The 21,803-nt window shown below is 38.3% G+C and overlaps 1 protein-coding gene across 1 annotated transcript in view; it reads right to left on the bottom strand.

The window, feature by feature from the left end:
* Window positions 1–21,803, bottom strand: part of LOC128640814 (rho GTPase-activating protein SYDE2) — a 142,110-nt gene that overhangs the window by 36,682 nt on the left and 83,625 nt on the right. Inside the window, exon 4 of the mRNA XM_053693239.1 lies at window positions 18,470–18,596. Within this exon, the coding sequence (XP_053549214.1) occupies window positions 18,470–18,596 (127 nt within the window). The remainder of the gene's footprint in view (window positions 1–18,469; window positions 18,597–21,803) is intronic.

Here is a 21,803-nt window from a genome sequence, read left to right as displayed (position 1 = left end):
TCAGAAGGTCCTGTCTCAGAGGCAGAGACCAAGGTGGACAGGATGACATGTCCACTAGATCTGCATACCAGGTCCTGCGTGGCCACGCAGGCGCTATTAGAATCACCGATGCTCTCTCCTGTTTGATCCTGGCAATCAATCGAGGAAGCATCGGGAAGGGTGGAAACACATAAGCTCTCCCGAAGGTCCAAGGTGCTGTCAAAGCATCTACCAGGGCCGCTCCCGGATCCCTGGATCTGGACCCGTAACGAGGAAGCTTGGCGTTCTGTCGAGACGCCATGAGATCTATTTCTGGTTTGCCCCAACGACGAAGTATTTGGGCAAAGACCTCCGGATGAAGTTCCCACTCCCCCGGATGAAAAGTCTGACGACTTAAGAAATCCGCCTCCCAGTTCTCCACTCCCGGAATGTGGATTGCTGATAGGTGGCAAGAGTGAGACTCTGCCCAGCGAATTATCTTTGATACTTCCATCATTACTAGGGAGCTTCTTGTCCCTCCTTGATGGTTGATGTAAGCTACAGTCGTGATGTTGTCCGACTGAAATCTGATGAACCCCTGAGTTGTTAACTGGGGCCAAGCCAGAAGGGCATTGAGAACTGCTCTCAATTCCAGAATGTTTATTGGCAGGAGACTCTCCTCCTGAGTCCATGATCCCTGAGCCTTCAGGGAATTCCAGACAGCGCCCCAACCTAGCAGGCTGGCGTCTGTTGTTACAATCGTCCATTCTGGTCTGCTGAATGGCATCCCCCTGGACAGATGTGGCCGAGAGAGCCACCACAGAAGAGAATTTCTGGTCTCTTGATCCAGATTCAGAGTAGGGGACAAATCTGAGTAATCCCCATTCCACTGACTTAGCATGCACAATTGCAGCGGTCTGAGGTGTAAGCGTGCAAAGGGTACTATGTCCATTGCCGCTACCATTAAGCCGATCACCTCCATGCATTGAGCCACTGACGGGTGTTGAATGGAATGAAGGACACGGCAAGCGTTTTGAAGTTTTGTTAACCTGTCTTCTGTCAGGTAGATCTTCATTTCTACAGAATCTATAAGAGTCCCCAAGAAGGGAACTCTTGTGAGTGGAAAGAGAGAACTCTTCTTTTCGTTTACCTTCCACCCATGCGATCTTAGAAATGCCAGTACTAACTCTGTATGAGACTTGGCAGTTTGAAAGCTTGAAGCTTGTATCAGAATGTCGTCTAGGTATGGAGCTACCGAAATTCCTCGCGGTCTTAGCACCGCCAGAAGAGCCCCCAGAACCTTTGTGAAGATTCTTGGAGCCGTAGCCAACCCGAATGGAAGAGCTACAAACTGGTAATGCCTGTCTAGGAAGGCAAACCTTAGATACTGGTAATTATCTCTGTGAATCGGAATGTGAAGGTAAGCATCCTTTAAATCCACTGTGGTCATGTACTGACCCTTTTGGATCATGGGTAGAATTGTCCGAATAGTTTCCATTTTGAACGATGGAACTCTTAGGAATTTGTTTAGGATCTTTAAATCCAAGATTGGTCTGAAGGTTCCTTCTTTTTTGGGAACCACAAACAGATTTGAGTAAAATCCCTGTCCGTGTTCCGACCGCGGAACCGGATGGATCACTCCCATTAGTAACAGATCTTGTACGCAGCGTAGAAACGCCTCCTTCTTTATTTGGTTTGTTGACAACCTTGACAGATGGAATCTCCCTTTTGGGGGAGAGGTTTTGAAATCCAGAAGATATCCCTGAGATATGATCTCTAGTGCCCAGGGATCCTGGACATCTCTTGCCCAAGCCTGGGTGAAGAGAGAAAGTCTGCCCCCCACTAGATCCGTTCCCGGATCGGGGGCCCTCAATTCATGCCGTCTTAGGGGCAGCAGCAGGTTTTCTGGCCTGCTTGCCCTTGTTCCAGGACTGGTTAGGTCTCCAGCCTTGTCTGTAACGAGCAACAGCTCCTTCCTGTTTTGGAGCAGAGGAAGTTGATGCTGCTCCTGCTTTGAAATTACGAAAGGAACGAAAATTAGACTGTCTAGCCCTAGGCTTGGCTCTGTCTTGAGGCAGGGCATGGCCTTTACCTCCTGTAATGTCAGCGATAATTTCTTTCAAACCGGGCCCGAATAAGGTCTGCCCTTTGAAAGGTATGTTAAGTAACTTAGATTTAGAAGTAACGTCAGCTGACCACGATTTTAGCCACAGAGCTCTGCGTGCCTGAATGGCGAAACCGGAATTCTTAGCCGTAAGTTTAGTTAAATGTACTACGGCATCTGAAACAAATGAATTAGCTAGCTTAATGGTTTTAAGCCTGTTTGAAATTTCTTCGATAGTAATTGAGTCAAGAGTCTCTTCCAGGGACTCGGACCAAAAAGCGGCCGCGACAGACGCAATACATGCCAGGGGTTGTAGTATAAAACCTTGTTGAACAAACATTTTCTTAAGGTAACCCTCTAATTTTTTATCCATTGGATCTGAAAAGGCACAGCTATCCTCCACCGGGATAGTGGTACGCTTAGCCAGAGTAGAAACCGCTCCCTCCACCTTAGGGATCGTCTGCCATAAGTCCCGCGTGGTGGCGTCTATTGGGAACATTTTCCTAAATACAGGAGGGGGGGAAAAGGGTACACCGGGCCTATCCCACTCCTTAGTAATTATCTCTGTAAGCCTCTTAGGTATAGGAAATACGTCAGTACTCGCCGGTACCGCATAGTATCTATCCAGCCTACATAACTTCTCTGGAATTGCAACGGTGTTACAATCATTCAGAGCCGCTAATACCTCCCCTAGTAGAACGCGGAGGTTCTCAAGCTTAAACTTAAAATTAGAAATGTCTGAATCCACTCTATTGGGATCAGAACCGTCACCTGCAGATTGAAGCTCTCCGTCCTCATGTTCCGCATACTGTGACCCAGTATCTGACATGGCCCTATTATTATCAGCGCACTCTGTTCTCACCCCAGAGTGGTCACGCTTCCCTCTAAGTTCTGGTAATTTAGACAAAACTTCAGTCATAACATTAGCCATGTCCTGCAATGTGATTTGTAATGGCCGCCCTGAAGTACTCGGCGTTACCAAATCACGCACCTCCCGAGCGGGAGATTCAGGTACTGACACGTGAGGCAAGTTAGTCGGCATAACTTTCCCCTCGTTGTTTGGTGAATGATGTTCAATTTGTACAGATTGACTTTTATTTAAAGTAGCATCAATGCAATTAGTACATAAATTTCTATTGGGCTCCACTTTGGCTTTAGCACATATAGCACAGAGATATTCCTCTGAATCAGACATGTTAAACACACTAGCAATTAAACCAGCAGCTTGGAAATACTTTTCAATTTAAATTTCAATAGTATGAAAAAAACGTACTGTGCCTTTAAGAAGCACAGAAGTTATGACAGTTGAGAAACAATAAAATCAAATTTTAACCGGAAAAATATATATTTAGCAAAGGATTGTCCCCATTAGCAATGGATAACTAACCCTTAAATGACAGAAAAAAAGTACAGAATATAACGTTTTTTATCACAGTCAAGCACTCTCTCACAGGTCTGCTGTGAGTGATTACCTCCCTCAAAATAACTTTTGACGACCCTTAAGCTCTGTAGAGACGAACCGGATCATGCAGGGAAGAAAAACAGACTTGTGACTGAATTCCTGATGCGTAGCAAAAGCACCAAATTAAGCCCCTCCCCCTCACACACAACAGTGAGGGAGATCAGTAAACTGTCAAAAATTGAATAAAATGCCCGCCAAGTGGATAATTAGTGCCCAACACAATTTTTCACCCAGTACCTCAGAAAATTAAACGATTTAACATGCCAGCAAAACGTTTAACCTGATAATAAATTGTCACAGAAACCTACTGCTAGCCGTTCTCACTGCAATATAGGCTAAGGTTTATTCATACAGTATCATTCCAGTGAAGTGCCATTCCCCAGAATACTGAAGTGAAAATATACATACATGACAGCCTGATACCAGTTGCTACTACTGCATTTAAGGCTGAACTTACTTTATATAGGTATTTGCAGTATTTTCTAATCAATTCCATTCTCAGAAAATAATAAGCTGCTACATACCTCTTTGCAGGTGACCCTGCCCGCTGTCCCCTGATCTGAAGTATACCTCACCCCTCAGATGGCCGAGAACAGCAACATGATCTTAACTACTCCGGCTAAAATCATATAGAAACTCAGGTAGATTCTTCTTCAAATTCTCCCTGAGAAGGAACAACACACTCCGGTGCTGTTTTAAAATAACAAACTTTTGATTGAAGTTATAAAAACTAAGTATAATCACCACAGTCCTCTCACACATCCTATCTATTAGTTGGGTGCAAGAGAATGACTGGGTGTGACGTAGAGGGGAGGAGCTATATAGCAACTCTGCTGGGTGATCCTCTTGCACTTCCTGTTGGGGAGGAGTTAATATCCCAGAAGTAATGATGACCCGTGGACTGATCACACTTAACAGGAGAAATATAGATAAAGGGGAATCAGTTGATGTGATATACTTAGATTTTGCAAAGGCGTTTGATACAGTGCCACATGAGAGATTAATGCACAAAATTAAGGGACTGGGAATAGCTGAAAATGTTAGTTTGTGGATAAATAACTGGATAAAAGATAGGGAGCAACGAGTAGTAGTAAATGGATCATACTCAGATTGGACAAAGGTAATCAGTGGAGTACCCCAAGGATCAGTGCTGGGCCCTATTCTTTTCAATATTTTTATAAATGACTTGGAGCTAGGATTAAATAGCGACATCTCTATTTTTGCAGATGATACTAAGTTAAGTAAGGTCATTAGGTCAGCGCAGGATGAACTTTCGTTACAAAGGGACCTGCAAAAATTAGAAGTATGGGCAGGTAAATGGAAAATGAGATTTAATACGGGAAAATGCAAGGTTCAACATTTTGGAAGTAAAAATAAGCAGGCAACATATTATTTAAATGGGACAAGACTTAGCCAAACACAGGAGGAAAGGGATTTGGGAGTAGTAATAGATAACAAGCTAAAGATGGGTGCACAATGCAGGGCAGCAGCTTCAAAGGCTAATAAGATACTAGCATGTATTAAAAGAGGCATTGACTCAAGGGAGGAAAGCATAATTCTGTCACTATTTAAAGCCCTGGTAAGACCTCACCTTGAGTATGGAGTGCAGTTCTGGGGACCGATCGCAAAAAAAAGATATTGCAGAACTAGAAAAAGTTCAGAGAAGGACCACAAAGCTAATAAGGGGATTGGAGAATTTAACCTAAAACTGGGTCTGTTTTCTTTAGAAAAAAGGCACTTAAGAGGTGACATGATTACTTTATATAAATATATTCAAGGCCCATATACAGAGATGGCAGAAGCGCTGTTTATTCCAAGAAAATTGTTTGTGACCAGAGGTCACAATTTAAGGTTGGAGGAAAGGAGATTTAATCTCCTGCAACAGAAACGTTTTTTCACTGTAAGAGCAATAACATTTTGGAACTCATTACCAAAGGAGGTAGTGAATGCCAATACCCTAGATACATTTAAAAATTATTTGGATACATTTCTGTCTATAAACAAAATTCATGGATATGATTGCTAGTATTAAATGGGTCACCTTTTAGTGGGATTATTTAAGCTTAACTGGAGCTTTTTGTATATATTTTAGATTTGTATAAGTTGAACTTGATGGACTTCAGTCTTTTTTCAACCTCATCTACTATGTTACTATGTAAATGAATTTGTACACTGCTATAAGTAATCACTGTGTAATATGTAGCTGGCTCAGGCAATTTGCAGCATACTTGGGTTACAGAAACTGCCTTCCATCCTCTCTAGGAAGACAGAAACAGGCAGAAGTTTTTTTTAACCAAAAATCACTGTGTTTTATGATTTTATTTTACAAGGAAAGCATATTAAAATATATAATTAAAATATGTAAAATGTTTAAAATTGACTTTCCAGTAAATTAATTTAATTTCCCTGTCGCAGGTCACAGACTGGGCTATGTTGGAGCTGCACGTTTTATAAAACTTAGTCAGGAGGTGATATCCTCATAGACCCTAGGGCAGCATATTTGACATACCTATTCTAGAGGCTATCACAGGCTATCACAGTATTCATGTTATTGATAAATAGTGTAAGATTAACCTTATTGGTTCTTTGCAAGGTGTGCGTTGGATTATCTGGGGTTCACGGTGTTAGATTCCAGTAAATTAAAAATACAACGCCGTTGTTTTACGTCTTCTATTCTATTTGCAGTTTAAATACCTCGATTGACCACAATGTGTATTTCCATCTGCACATAAGTAGCTTACAATGCCCTGGAGGACTTTAGACACACAAATATTTGATGCCAAGAAATTCTTCCCCATGTCATGTTTTGACACGAGCAGAGAGCCTCACATAAACAACTGAAGACATGCAGTAAGTCAAGCGTAATCACAGCACGGTATAATCCTGCATCATCCCAGCTTTATGTTTCGGCTAATTATTTTATTTGTACAGGCGGCTAACAGGGAAACGCATCTAATATGGCTTGTAATGAAGAAGATCTATTCACATTGGAGAAGTGAGATTTTATTTATATAGTTAAAGTTGCTAAAGAGCTTATCAAAGCACACAGTACATATTTATAGCGTGGGAGCACGGAAATGTACTTGAAGTGGAAGTCCAGTTACAATTTGGTAAACTAGGTTTAAAGGGATATTTCACCCAGAAATGAATTAAAAGACATAAAAAATAATAATAAGTGAAGGTTTAGATATAGTGGCTAGCCTTGTTGCCTGCAGACTAAAGCCCAGATTGGCTGCTCCAAATAAGGCTAATAGTGGATGGAGTTTGGCTATTGATAAATTGCAGTGAAATTTGTTACGACCTGGCAGATATGTTATTCTATAGCAAGTTAGCAACACAACAGAAATGTCTTGTAATTACAAGGTGTTTACTGTCCCTTTAAATATACTCACAAGGTTTTTAAGGGATATGCAACCCCAAAAAAATTATTTTATGATTCAGACAGAGCATACCATTTTTTAAAAAGATTCCAATTTACTTCTATTATCAAATTTGCTTCATTCCCAAGATATTCTGTGTTGAAGAGCTACCTAGGTAGGCATAGTGGAGCACTACATAGCTGCCATCTAGTGTTCTTGGAAATAGATAACATTCCTAAGAATTACGTCCCTCCTTTTCAACAAAAGATAACAAGAGAACAAATCAAAAATAGAAAATAAATAAGTAAGTTAGAAAAAAAGTGTTTAAAATCGCATTCTCTATCTGAATCATGAAAGAAAAAAAATGGTGTTTCATATCCCTTTAAGTGGTTTAATACGCTGTATTTTAGCAAATTAAACTGTAAAAAATGCGTTTATGGCTATAGCACCTAAATAATGTTATATAATTCTGCACTATGTGCAGAATTATATAACATTATTTTTAAGGTTTACTGTCCATTTAAGGTCTCAAACTCTCAAAGGCCACTGCATGCTACAATTCGTGTGAATACACCTCAAGCCATGCAACAAGAATATGTCCGAGAATTCAGGGAAACTGGTGCGTAATTGCACTAACAGGAAACTCAGTGGTACTAGCAAAAAGTATTTAAAACCCTGTATATTTACTGGGAAACCATACAAATGCTTGTAAATACTAGCAGTGTGTATTTGGCAGGTTTGTTCACTGCCGAATGAAGACATCTGAGGCTGCTTTCGGTATTCTGCTCTTTTCGGAGCCGAATATCCTCTTGTGTAAGTGAAACACACTAAGATCTGTGCAAGCGCACATCTCTAGTAAATACTACATGAGAGTTTGTTTTTTGTCATTCAAACAGATTTGCTATAAAACTGGTTAAAAAAAATTGTTCCTTTTTATCTTTTAGATATTTGTAACTGTTGTAGAGTACTCAGATGACTAATCTGTGCTATAGCACACTAGTAAATACTATCTGTGAAGTGCAACTGTCTTGGCTGTTTTTGCCCCCTCATTTATCCATGTGAGTGCAAAGGACAATAAGTTTTCCAAGGACCCCCCTCCCACACACTGCTGTAAGCAAATAAGACTAAACTTTCCCTCCCAACTGTTGGCTTTAGCCATAACACCAACTAATGTCCCGGCATTTGTATGGCGACATCACTGGGAACAAGAAAATGACTGCAGTTGCAGGGATTTCCTTGTTAGTAAAGCTGCAACGAGTGTGGAGGACGGATCATAAACATACACAGCTGTCAGGGGCTTTAGGCCCATGGAGTCTGATCTAAAAACTGAGTATGCCCCCCACCCCCACCTACCCTCTTTCCCCATATCACCTAAATGGCCAATATTTGCTCGTAAACATAGGGTTTGACAAATCAGGAGACTGTAAGAAAGCAGCCCTGGGAGAAGCAAATGTATCAATATCAAAATTAATATTAGTAACGGGTTGTAATGCATGTTTTCATAAAATTCTCTGGCTAGTTATGAAACACACCATTGCGACTAAAATACCTATAGAATATATATATATATTTATTATAGGTATCAGCCATTCACGCTTACAAGATTTTAAAATGTACTTCGCTCAGGGATTAAAAATAAACTACAGATGTTAAATAACTCGTTTTACATAAAAAAAACACACACAGAGATAACAAATTTCTAAGCACATTTTGTTAAACCTTTTTTTTATCTAAATACAACTGTGTTGTGAGAGGTGCCAATAAAAAAAAATACAAACAGGAAGTTACTTTATCACAAAGGTCTTTATTTCTATAGCTGGAGGAACAGCACAACTGCCAAATAAAAACGGCTAATCCCCAAAAGCATGACAGAAATGCCATCTGTGTTTGTTCTTTAACAAAGCCACACTTGTTACCCAAGTCAGTGCTTTCCCTAGGAGCAAACTGTGCAGCTGAACCACAGCGCAGCTCCCCCACCGCATGCTAGAAACTGATTAATAGCCCTCTTGCCTTTTTTGGTCTATGCATACTAACATAAAGGCGCACATAAAAGTCAAAATTAAACTTTTATGGCTTAGATAGAGCATGCAATTTTAAAGGGAAGCAATAGCCGTAAATTACACGAAAGCGATGGAACATAACGCAACATAACTTAAAAAGCTGACAAGAAAATAGCACCTAAGTATCTCTATTTAAAAAAAGAAGATATTTTACCATAAAATGTCTTCAGCTTATAATAAGAGCTCTGTGAATAGTTATCCTTCAGCTACTGTCTGCAGCATGTTGAAAAAAAAGAAAGAAAAAAAAAAATCAGCTTCATTAGTGCTGATGTCACACTTTGCTTTACTGTGGTCTCATGAGATTTCCCTCCTCAGTTTAAGGAAATTTACTGACTGTGCCTACAAATGCCAGTTGCACTCACTTGAAAGTCCTGGGAGTAGCATCCTTATTGGCTGCTTAAAATGGACGTTATAAACTAGATTTTTCTTTGCATAAATGTTTTGTAGATGATCCATTTATACAGCTTTATATAAAACATTTTTTATGGTTTTGCTTATTTATTTATTTTTATTATTAATACAAGCTTTGTTATTCATCAACAGTACAATGATATATAAGAGTACTTGTAATCAGTATTGAATTAATGTCCATGCAGTCGGTTACTACTGTAAAGAGAGCCAAGTCCTCTTCCTAGGCCTGATTATTTGATGTTTGCTTTCAATAGTCCAAATAGAAAGGGCATATGTTGAATCCAGCAATAAGCTTACCCGACAGTGCTTCAATATAGAAATATAGTATATCAACAAATAAGAACAAACAAAAGAAAAGCAAACAAAAGAGAAACAAACAAACTCTGATCCTCTAATTCGTATTTAAATCTTTTAATATTAACACCTTCTGGTGGAAGGCAGCTAACCGACAAGTTAGTAACGGTGTGGCGCACTCTGTCCTTTTGTGTATGGAGTTCTGTACGGGAAATCATATTTTCTATTCTGTATGTCAGTGGGAATGGCGCCTGTGCGCTTGTATTTATTCACTCTTGGATTTGGGGATGTGTGAGGTGCGCATGATGGGTAGAGTAGCTGGTCTCAGGAGTGATTCCTCCCATATAAACCTGGCATTTAAAAAGGTTTCCAACTTATTACGGCAGAGGTAACCATATTTTTCCAGGGAAAATTGTTCCTCTACCTCCTCTAACCACATAGCTTTAGTAGGTGTTACAGGTTTTTTCCAATGGGGTGCTATTAATTTCCTCGCACTATTGAGGCCTATTTATAGCTTTATTAGTTTTAGGCGACATGTCACTTTAGGCAAGTCATTTAGTAAGGCAATGTTTGGGTTCATTGTAATTTGAGCTGATATAGACTGCTTGTAGTGTAATTCTACTGCCGTCCATACATACAGTGCCATCACATATGTATCAAGTTAACATGTTCTCCGCACCCTCGCCAACACACGCCAGACGTGTTTGGATATATGCTGTTCAACCTCGACGGAGTCAGATACCATCGGAGGAGGATTTTAAAATTTAATTCTAGTATCATAGGGGACGTCGAAGATTTTTTAATTGATCTAAAAATAATTTCCCACGTACTTTGTTCTATATGTTCTGTTAGGTCTAGGTTCCATTTTGTGGTGTATGGTGGGAGGGTATCATGAAGGTTGTTTATGGGGAGTTTACGAGATATTGAAAGCGTTTCTTTTGGCATTACTCCATTATGGCACAGTTGCTCAAATGGGGTGAGTTGTCTTAGGAGGTCTGTTTTGAATGGAGATGTGTGAATGTAGTGGTGTAATTGAGCATATTTCAGCCAGTTGGTAAATCTACCATCAGCTATGTTAAATAATTTATCTCTTTCCAAAAGCTTACCCGCTTCTATAAAGTTGAACAGTGGAAATGTATAGTCCCATTCAGTGAGTCTTTTAAATCCTTTGTCAAGGCCGCCCACCATTTTCACGTTTAATGTGATTGGAAATAGGGGGGGGATCTACTGGTAGAGATGTGTGGTCTAGTAGCGATTATGTGATCCCAGTTTTTAAAAAGCTGTTTATGTATATCAAGGTGTTGACATTGAGGTGGTCTGAGGTCATTTGGTACCCAACATAGGGCATGTACCAGGGGTGCTTGAAATATGTGTGAGTCTAATGTTACCCATGCCTTATGTTCTTTCTTCCTGTGCCAATCTAACACTCTCTGTAATGTTACCGCTTGGTAATAATCCTCAATTTTGGGGAGGCCTAGCCCTCCATATACGGTCGGTCTGTACATTGTATCTCTATTGATTCTGGGTCTGCACCTACCCCAGACAAATGTGTTGAGGCTATTTTGAAGTCGGGTCATGTACCATCTATGGATATGAAGTGGCAAGGTCTGGAGAATGTATAAAATTCTAGGCAACATTGTCATCTTTATGGCCTGAATTCGCCCCCACCAAGACAGGGGTTTGTTCGCCCACGTCTTGAGGTCACGCTGTGTGTTAAGGAGTAGTGTGTTATAGTTTTTATCAAAAAGTGTCGTCTGACTGGGGGAAATGTGGATCCCTAGGTATTTGATTGTGTCTGTTTTCAGCCGGAGCGTGCAAATAGTGGATAAGGATTTGAATTTGGTGTTTGATAGTGTAATGTTTAGGATTTCGGATTTTTGCTTATTAACAAGGAAATTAGAAAACTGTCCAAAGTTGTCTAGTTCGGTTAGTATCTTTGGAATAGTTGTGAAAGGGGAGGACACAGTAAAAAGCACATCGTCCGCATACATAGCTATTTTGTATTCCTGGAGGACAAACAATATCCCTTTAATGTTTTGGTTCCTGAGTACATGAGACGCAAAGACTTCCATCATCAAAACAAATAAAATTGGGGATAAGGGGCATCCTTGTCGCATGCCGTTGTGTATTGGGAATGTGGCTGATAATATTCCATTAACTTTTACTTTTGCGCTCGGATGAGTATATAAACTAAAAATTAAATTTATTGTTTTAGGGCAGAATCCTATTTTTTTTTAATGTTATTGTTAAGAATTGCCAATCAGTCCGGTCAAATGCTTTTTCAGCATCTATGGTCATTAGCACTGACTCAATATTGTGGTGTCTGACATATTCCGTAAGGGTCAAGGCTCTGAGGGTGTTGTCTCTGGCCTCTCGACCAGGGACAAAACCCACCTGATCTGTGTGTATAATATCATTAAGGACCAAATTCATACGGTTTGCTAAACTTTTTCCTAATATCTTTATGTCTGTATTGAGAAGTGACATGGGACGATAGCTAGCTGGGTCCTCTTGTGGCTGGTTTTGCTTATTTTTAAATAACATTGCGCTGATTTATTTTTAAATAACATTGCGCCTAACCAAGCCCCAAAGTTTTAGGAGAATACTGATGTATACCTACTCCAGCTTGCTCCTGTTTGTGTAAAGGGTCTTTTCATATGCAGAGGAAGGAGGAGTGTCTGCTTTTTTTTTCTATAGAACCACTTTCAGTGGGTGTTCCAGCTAACATTTTCAACAGAGCTAAACTGTTTTATACTGGATTTTTATCAGTAGCTGTGCATATTATTTTTTATAGTAGTGTCTATTACATGCAGTTATATGAAAATTGTTGTATACTGTCAGGCATCATTCATTAACTCTTATAAAAGTCTAGATTCTACATTAGTGAGTTCATTTCTCTCTATTGGTGTATTAAAGGGCAAGTTAACCTAAAAATTATTATTACATATTTAGATAATGTATTTAACTATGTTGACAGCAAACTGTAGGCCAATTATGCTCTAAATATAGTTTGCAAGTAAAACCACTTACTATTTCACCTCGGGCCCTTTTGAAATGGCCACCTGACCCCTCCTGTCCTGACGTCACCCTCCAGCTCCACTGAGTGTTCCAAGTCGATCCTACTCGTTCTGTGTTGCGCATGCGCAGTGGAGTTAGGAAAAAAACAAACTGCTCAGTACCATAGCAGTTGGAGTGGTAATTGAAGTCATCAGAAGTACAGCGGTCCCACAGCAGTTCTTACAACTCCAACTGCTATGGGACCACTGTGCTTCTGATGACTTAAATTACCACATTGCACTGACAGCCGCATGGGTGACCCAGAATGAGGATCACCTGGTAGTCACTGGAATGGTAGTCTTCGGCTGTCAGCCAGCATGTTATATTCAAGGTCTGCTTTTATCTGGATACTGATGTCAGACTAAATAGGAAAACTCTCATTATAGTTCAACAAGATTTGTAGGTAACAGTAACATATAATTGCATCTTCATACACCAATGTAACAGATTGCACGTTATAGCAAAGCGCTCAGAGCATACAGTGTTAAGCGGTTGCAGGGCTTTGCAAAAATGGACTGGCCCTTTGGGTTTACTAAAGGAGTTAAATTGCATTTAAAACTGAGGTGGTGCTGTTATATCTGCACATGCCTACACCGGAGATCAAAAGATGCTTTACTGGAGCCAGAAGAGATCGGCTATATCTGCTTTGCTATAACGTGCAATCTGTTACATTGGTGATGAAGATGCAATTATAGCCCAATGCTAGATAGAGATCTATGCTGTACTTAATCCTATGCAACATAAATCTCATAGGTCATGTGATCTAGCAGCCATTATGCTTTTTGCAACAAATTTCGACAAACCCTTGAAAATCTTCTTCTCCGGAACCGCTTACGTTACAGTTGTGAAACTTGCTGTGTGTATTGCTGTACTGACCTAGCATAAAGTTTGTTCAAGAGAAGTGATTTAGTCACATGATCTAGCTCCCATTTTGAAATATGCGAAAAATCTTTAACCCTTTAAGGACACAGCTTTCAGTTTGCTCAATTGTTTTATGACGGAAAAATTCCGTCATATGTCCTTAAGAGGTTAAACATCTTCTCTGAAACCGCTAAGTGCGATGAAGCGCAATTTTGCACATGTGCTCCTTGCAAGTTCCTCTACCAAGTTTGTTCAAACTACGATTTTTGCATAAACATGGCTGCTATGAGCCATTCACCTTTTTATCATTGTTTAATTGTAGTACACAGTCATGACCCCTAAAGACAATATTGCAGTTAAAATTCGCACTGCGCAGTCGCCTTCGTGAAATAAAACATTTGCTAATTTTCATGAAACTTTTGCAAATTGTAGAGGTCTATAGTGAGCATTAGTATGTGCAATTTTACAGCCATACATTGCATAGCTTGGCAGCCATTTTGTTTTGTATGAGCTGTTTTTAAAAACTACAAAAATCTTCTTCTCCGAAACCGCTTACAGGACAGACTTGAAATTTTGTTTATAGAGTTATCTTATGACTAACACTCAGATTTGTTCAAGAGAAGTTGATAGGTCATATGGTTTGGCAGCCATTTTGAATTGTTCAAAAATGCTTAGCTAATTTTTTTAAATTAATAATAAAACAAAAACCGCTTTATAAAAATGGTTTATTTTTGCCATGTTTATTGACGTCTATGGTGAGAACTATTGTGCATATAATGGAGACTGTATATCATATGATCTTGTAGCTATTTTGTTTTATGCGAAAATTTCAAAAAGCTATTTTCTCTGCAACCGCTTATGTTAGAACTGTGAAACTAGCTGTGTAACCTTATATTGTGACATAGAGTCACATTTGTTCATGTTGAAGGAATTGGTCATAAGCTGTGGCAGCCATATTGGTATACGCAAACATTTCGAAAATGTGTTTTCTTTGCAACCGCTTATGTTAAAGCTGTGAAATTTGCTTTATAGCTACGTATATATTGTGACTAAGCAGCTTGTATGCCATTGCAAAGGCGATGCGCTTGGCCACCTCTATTGCTGCTTGCAGCTATATTTTTATTAAGTTTAACACTATTACTACAGAATTTGTATTGTTTAAAAAGATAGATAATTTCTTTATTACTTTTGTTTTACCTCTGTGATTACCTTGTATCTAAGCCTCTGCAGACTGCCCCCTTATCTCCGTTCTTTTGACAGACTTGCATTTTAGCCAATCAATGTTGACTCTTAACATTCTGTTCACTCCTGTGGATTTATTTATCTATATGACACACATGAACTAGCAGTGTCTAACATTAAAAAATGCACTGAGATAACAGGCAATTCAATGGCTTAGAAATGAGCATATAAGCCTACCTAGGTTTAGCTTTCCACAAAGAATACCAAGAGAGTAAATACAATTTGATGATAAAAGTAAATTGGAAAGTTGTTTAAAATTACATGCCCTGTCTGAATCATGAAAGTTCAATTTTGATTAGACTGTCCCTTTAACAGATTAATTATTGATCATCACTCTTTTTAGCAGAATCTGCAGAGTTGAAATTATTTTAAAGCATTTATTTTGTAATGCAGTACTTAATTGTTGATATATACCATACATACATAAGAAATAAAATGTCACAGAAGTGCATTGTTGCTTTGGAGCTGACTATAACTATGTGTTTAACCCTTTTTGCATAAACAACAGTGCAATAAAAATTATCTACCACTTTAGAGCATTTTCTTTTGAAACTATTCTGTCCCTTTAACGAAGATCTAGACGCAATGTCAGCCACACAAATGCACTTTATTTCAAACTTAAAACCCCCCCAGAGTATTATTCCATGATAACTTGTAACACCCATTTTAAACATAATGCAATATTTACTAACCTAAACAAATAATGCAAAAACTGCCAGCCTTACAGTTATCAATGCCGAATAGTTTAGGAGCCATAGGGTGCCCTCTGACCTCTGCTGATCCTTTTACAGTCCTCTGCTAAAATTAGTCCCGTTAAGAGGTCAGGGTTATTTTTTCTGTATTAACGTTCGCCCGAGTTGCTTGGCCACTGCTGTAGTCGTCTCTATACAACAGCTCTATGCGCAGAACAAATTTAGACAGCAAGCAAAAACCAGTATCCACTTCATTAATTCCTCATTTTCCAGAGCCACTGAACTGTCAATTGTACGACATGCTTACTCGAAATCAAATTCACATGGATGAAAGCAGACATGATGCAACACCATAACTATGAACCCCTGACCAAAACCAGAAGTATTTTTGTGTCAACCTTAAAAGGGACATTATACACTAGATTTTTGTTTGCATAATTTGTAGATGATCCTTTTTTAAAGCACATCTGGGTATGTTTTTGTAAAATTCTATAGTTTTGCTTATTTTTAAATAACATTGTGCTGATTTTCAGACTCCTAACCAAGCCCATAAAGTTTTAGATGCATACTGATGTATACAGAATATCCAACGGCTGCTGTTTGTATAATGAGTCTTTTCATATGCATGGGGGGTCTGCTATCAGCCCTTTTCAGTGGGCGTCCCAGGCTAATCTCATCAACAGTGTTAAATTGGGAGCTTCTAAGTAAGTTTTTAAAAAGTTTTACACTGGATTTTTATATCAGTATATGTGCATTTTTATTCTTTATAGTAGTATCTGTTACATGCAGTTAAATGAAGATTGGTATATATTGCCCCTTTAAAAGGGACATTAAACACTTTGAGATGGTAATATAAAATGATAAATCGTATACGTATATATATATATATATATATATATATATATATACTCTGCAATATACGTTCATTATTTATTTTGTCCCCTTTTCCTGTAATTCTGTTCTGAAATTGTGAGCTTTTCAGTTCCTGTTAGAAATGGAAATGCAGAACAGTGTTATATTCCACACAGTCATTCGCTGCACACTCTAGTGACCTTTTATAACTGTCTCTAATTGGCCACAGCGGAGAAGGTAACCTAAGTTACAACATGGCAACTCCCATTGTTATATAGACACTAAAACTTTACACTTATTTTGTCAATATTTAAACAGCTAATGAACCTTTTAACAATACATCTACAAATTATTCTCAGACTAATCTTTTCTGTGAATGCTTCATTTAATCTAGCATGTATTTAGTGTTGAATGTCCCTTTAACTGCATTCCTTCTGTACAATCATTGGAAATATCATGTAACAGTCAAATAACTGTAAATAAAACTAAACATAAATAGCAGTAAGTCCCTTCAGGACAGTGTGGTAAGCACCACCTAGCTGGTTTTCTTAGTTATCCCACTCACCTCTAAGGTTCGCCTCTAGCTTATATATTGTGTTCCTAAAATGCGCTCATTTCTTACGTTTAGTTTGCAAGTCTAAGAACTCTAAATAAATGTTCTCACATTTGTATTTTATATATTTTTACCTCCTGCATAAATCCAGTGTACAGACTTCAAGTAATGCAACAGGCATTTGCTGTCAATACAACTGGAGACAGTTCTTTAAGCCAAGACACTTAGTCTTTTATGCAAATGTTGACTTACTGGCCAGAGCTATATGTATCTATGTAAACTGTTTATTTAACATTTTCATCATGTAGTAAAAACCTAATACAAATAATGAAACAGTTCTCATCTAACCGATTTCTCGATTATTTTTCCATCTTAACATACATACATACATACACATACACACACACAAATCCTGTTCCTTTAAGTAAAAATGATGCTAGAAATTAAATTAATCGAATGAGCTCTAATACAGACAGATTTATGACATCACAAGGATCTCGACAGACACATTTACAAAGGCAATGCTGTTGATGCATAGATGAATACGTCAGTGGCATATCTATCAGGATGTCCCTTCTCAAGCATCAGTAAATTGTGGGTTTAATGGGAAGTGAAAACAAGTTAAAGGGATATCAAAAGGATTAGAGCATGTACATTTTTTTTTTTTTTTAAATAATAACCCTTCAAATTGCATTCTGCCTCTTCTGAGCATGGGCTAGAAACTGACTTCCTGTTTCTCTAGCATTTAATAAACAGTAAGCCAGCTCAAGTCACTCTGGAAGATTTAATACATCAAGCTATATATCCTGTAGAGACCCCAGCCCCCTTGAATAGCTGTGACAGAAAGTAATGCACAAATGTTAAAATAAAAAAAAAAAGAAATAAAAAGTAAAATCCTTTTAAAATGATTGCAGATTTCTATTAACTATAACCTACAGCTTACTGCATTTTTATTACAACAATGACACAAACTTTTATATTCAATAAAACAAAGTTCGTACACAGGCTCCATAAAATGCTACTTTATTTGGTACAACGTTAAAACTTCAGGTGCAGAATAAAAGTGTGCACAGCTCTTGTCTTATACATTTTAGCTACATGCTGTAAACATAGAGGTCTGTGATTAAGGCATGTAGCCGAAACGCGTAAGCCATGAGCAGTGGGAGTTCTGCTAGCCAGCCAGTGACCAACAGGCCGTGAGGCCCAGTTGCATATCCTGTTAGCTTAAAAATAAAACAATTATATTTATTCATTTAAAAGATATTTCAACGGTAAATAGTGATTTTCTTTATATATGTATGACAAAAATGTTAGCATTTACTGTTTAAGTACAAAACATCACTGTGTTACCGCAGGGAACAACTACACAGCAATGATAGCAATCCCTTTAAACAAATTATATAGCAAATTGTATACAAACTGGTAGTTAAGAATCTTCCAGTTTAACATAAAGCAAAGTACTTAGTATGTTAGTAGGTCTAAAGGTTCAGCAGTAACTATGGTATCTCCTTGCATAAGACTATAATAGTAGAAAATATCGTAAATGACTCAACACAATCCTTACCTGTTATAACATTTATGTCTGGGTACTGGCTCTCACACAGATTCACTGCCTTGCTGTCCCTCTCAAACGCCTCTCTGAGCTCCTTCTTCACAGCAGCGGAGCCACATAAGCGATAAAGACCCACAACCTAGAACAGATCATAAAGAGAGAATGCTTATTTTATTGCCTACAGTAACAAACTTAAAGGGACACTCAATCAAAATTAAACTTTCATTATTCAGATAGAGCATGCCAATTTAAACAACTTTCCAATTTACTTCCATTAACAAAATGTGCACAGTCTTTTTATATTTAAACTTTTTGAGTCACCAGCTCCTACTGAGCATGTGCAAGAATAAGTGTGTATGCCTTTGTGAATGGCTGATGGCTGTCACATGGTACAGGGGGAGTGGAAAAAGACATAACTTTTAAAATTGTCAGAAAAAAATCTACTACTCATTTGAAGTTCAGACTAAGTGCTATTGCATTTGTTGATTATGCAAATCTACTGTGTTGACTGGTCCTTTAACTCTATGTCAGCATAATAATATCATGTGGCAGTTGTCAATGATGTCGATTAAACCAGTGGTTCTCAACTCAAGGGACCTCAAGGCCTAGATATATATTTATTAAAATGCATTGGTGTCAGTGGGGCATGCCTGGTATTCCTTATGTGTGGAGCGACCGGCCTGTAAGAGTGCACAGTGGGGCATGTCAGGTTGCAGCTCACCAGTAGGACCGCCATTGCCTGGTACTGCGCCACAGCCCAGCTGTTGAGAAACCAGGGATCAAACAATTGTAGATATACTATCAAAAATGTTTACAAAAAACAAAAGAAGCTGTCATTTACTGTGGTTACTAATCAACAATATACATGTGGCCATTGTGTTGGTCTCATACAGATGACATCATGGGGGGGTTTGACTAGTATCACAAGCTCAAGTTCAACACAGCCTGTTTTGATTTAACCATATGTAGTGGTTGTTACGCAACATGCTGCTATAATCCATTGTTTGGTACATTTACGGCTCCTTTTGAGAAAGGCTTCAGCAATATTATAGAGCCGTTTTGAACAATTAGATTAAAGCCTAGGTTTTACTTACCTTAGAAGACCCGTTTCGGTTCTTCATTTGGAATTGAAACCAGAAGTTACTAAATCTGTCTATCTTATATATTTCAATATATTTTTATTTTAAAAAGAAAGAAAGAAAAGAAGCTGAATTAATATTGTGCAGCTAGTTGTATTAAATCTTTATGCGTTATGTGTGTGAAAGTAGGACAGACATACTTCTCAAATAATGTGTCTACTTCAATGTCTTTGTAATCATGGCTCTAGAACAGGGGTCTCAAGTCCTACAAAAAAAACGTGCGGAAACTCACCAAGACTTCACACCATCCTCACAATTTTTATTGTATTTATATATATATATATATATATATATATACACACATACACTGTATATATACACACACACACACACACTGTATTTATTTGTATATAATCTATACCCTTTGGTTAATGAAAGCCAATTAAATCCAATGAAATATTGAATGGTTGCCTTTAGGTCTGAGAATCCTCCTCTGTCACAGGGTTTCAGCCACTTAAAGGGACATAATACTCATATGCTAAATCTTAAACTGATGCAGTATAACTGTAAAAAGCTGACAGGAAAATATCACCTGAGCATCTCTATGTAAAAAAGGAAGATATTTTACCTCACAATTTCCTCAGCTCAGCAGAGTAAGTTCTATGAAGAAAGTTATAATTCAGCTGCTGCCCAGCTGCAGGTAAAAAAAGAATAATGAAGAAATGAACTGCAGCCAATCAGCATCAGCAGTGCTGAGGTCATTAACTCTTTTACTGTGATCTCATGAGATTTGACTTAACTCTCATGAGATTTCATAGTAAACTTCATTAAACTGAAAAGGGAAATAAGATGAGTGTGCACGAAGCTCAAACCCTTAGCTGTCCCGGGACAGACATACTGATTTGCTGCTTAGAAGTCTTTTACAATGGGATGTGGCTACTGAGGAACTTTTGAGGTAAAATATCTTTCTTTTTTACAGAGATGTTCAGGTGATATTTTCAACAGCTTTCTACAGCTATGCTGCATCACTTTCAAGTGTTTCAACATGTGGGTATCATGGCCCTTTAAGGTGCAATAGTCCTATTTCTGCTTAGGGGAGCTAAATAACCCCTGATAAAGCCACACAGAAATGTAAGCACCATGTGTTCCACACAGTGCAGGGTGATCACACAGCAGGACCAATGACAGGCTTGCATTTAGTGTGCTGTAGGAAGTATTACTGCCCATTACTAGAGAATCTCACTATCCCTTTAAACAGACTGTGCTCCAGCTCCTCCCATCACCAGCAGCAGTGTTTACTAAAGTGTTTCTGTTCTCTGTCCAGAGGGAACTTAGTTCCTCCTGCAAAAATAGTGCAGGAACTCCGTTCCCATGCTTTCCCGCTCGACTTGACCCCTGCACTAGAACTAGCGTGGGAGTACGATCGTAAATAAGTAATATTCCTGCATTATCGTTTAATTCTGGTTTTTAAAGTTAATCGCTGATTTACATAGAACCTGTAAATATGCCTCTGTTGTGACCAAAAGTGATTTACCAATGTTATTATGTGGTTATGTTCGTTCCCATACAGTAAAATTATGCACCGCTACTAAAATGTAGCCCAGGGAACCACAAAGTATATGATGAAGCACAGAAAGAAAAAAAAAAAAGGTTTGCTCTCCATAATTATTTCACTTTGAATATAGAAAAAAATGAATTGTTTTATGGTCATTTTCATTTAAGTGCAAATCTTATTTGACACAACACATTCCTCATTTGTAATATGCACACTTCACCTCTCATAGACCATATAAGGTATAGTCAGAATGGAGACAACTAGACATTTATTAGGTAAATTACTAATTCTATTGTGGTCAAATTCATGAATCATTGCAGTTCTGAGCTGGAAAATCCATTAAACTAAGGAGCCAATGGTTTAAAGGGACAGTCTACGCCAGAATTTTTATTGTTTAAAAGGGATAGATAATCCCTTTATTAACCATTCCCTAGTTTTGCACAACCAACAGTTATATTAATATACTTTTTACCTCTAATTACCTTGTATCTAATCCTCTGTAGACTGCCTACTTAGTTCAGTTCTTTTGACAGACTTGCATTATAGCCCATTAGTACTGACTCATAAATAACTCCAAGGGAGTGAGCACAATGTTATCTATATGGCACACACAAACTAGCACTGTCTAACTGTGAAAAACTGTCAAAATGCACTGAGATAAGATGCTGCCTTCAAGGGCTTAGAAATAAGCCTATGAGCCTACCTAGGTTTA

This window comes from Bombina bombina, chromosome 10 (assembly GCF_027579735.1).
Source record: "Bombina bombina isolate aBomBom1 chromosome 10, aBomBom1.pri, whole genome shotgun sequence".
Classification (NCBI taxonomy): Eukaryota; Metazoa; Chordata; class Amphibia; order Anura; family Bombinatoridae; genus Bombina; species Bombina bombina.
The sequence above is the reverse complement of the archived record's forward strand: the minus strand, read 5'-3'. Positions and strand labels throughout refer to the sequence as shown.